The 659-nt window shown below is 56.8% G+C and overlaps 1 protein-coding gene across 1 annotated transcript in view; it reads right to left on the bottom strand.

The window, feature by feature from the left end:
- Window positions 1-360: 360 nt before the first annotated feature.
- The window catches only part of POSPLADRAFT_1111908 (hypothetical protein), a gene marked incomplete at both ends in the record, with an annotated part of 958 nt that continues 659 nt past the window's right edge, over window positions 361-659 (bottom strand). The window contains one exon of the mRNA XM_024483386.1: window positions 361-450. Within this exon, the coding sequence (XP_024342238.1) occupies window positions 361-450 (90 nt within the window). The remainder of the gene's footprint in view (window positions 451-659) is intronic.

Below are 659 nucleotides of genomic sequence, written 5' to 3'. Positions count from 1 at the left end.
AAGCGCATCAGGGAATGTTCGGAGAAGGATCGGGAGGTGGCCGAGGCACTTGAAAAGGTGCAGGACCTCGGGCCGCCCCGGCTTCAAAGGGGTTTTGAGGAGTGGAATGCCGAACAAGGGCTCCTGCTGTTCCGCGGATGTGTGTACGTCCCTGTCACGAGTTGACACGGCGTCTAGCCGTTTTTTAATTTTTTTCCTTTTCGCGGGCTCGAACCCGCGACCTCTGTACTACATGCCCGATATGGACGCGTCACTATCTACTGTACGATTAGATTAGATGGGGCGGCAGCGCACGGCACAGCTCGGGCTCCGCTGACACAGCCGCTCTGACTCACCGGCCCCCGGGGCCGCGTCGGCATGCTGTGCACGGACCAGCTGCGCACGGACCAATGCGCACAGCCTGCCCTTAATCTCCCCTGTATATAAGCCGGCCTCTGCTGCCCTAGGGACCTCAGTTTCGACCTCTTGTCCCTAGGTTAGTAAGCCCCTGTACTTACTTACTTATTCAATACTAACTTACTTGTCCCTAGCCTTAGGTTTGAGCCTAGCTCACCATCGCTTCGGTAAGAACTAAGTCGAACGCCCCCAGCGCCTTGTTTGGTTTTCCTCTGTCGCTTGACCCTAAGTCGCGACATTAGGTCGAAACTCCTCACCGCTGC

This window comes from Postia placenta (assembly GCF_002117355.1).
Source record: "Postia placenta MAD-698-R-SB12 unplaced genomic scaffold POSPLAscaffold_3, whole genome shotgun sequence".
Classification (NCBI taxonomy): domain Eukaryota; kingdom Fungi; phylum Basidiomycota; class Agaricomycetes; order Polyporales; family Adustoporiaceae; genus Rhodonia; species Rhodonia placenta.
This window is presented reverse-complemented; position numbering and strand designations above follow the sequence as displayed.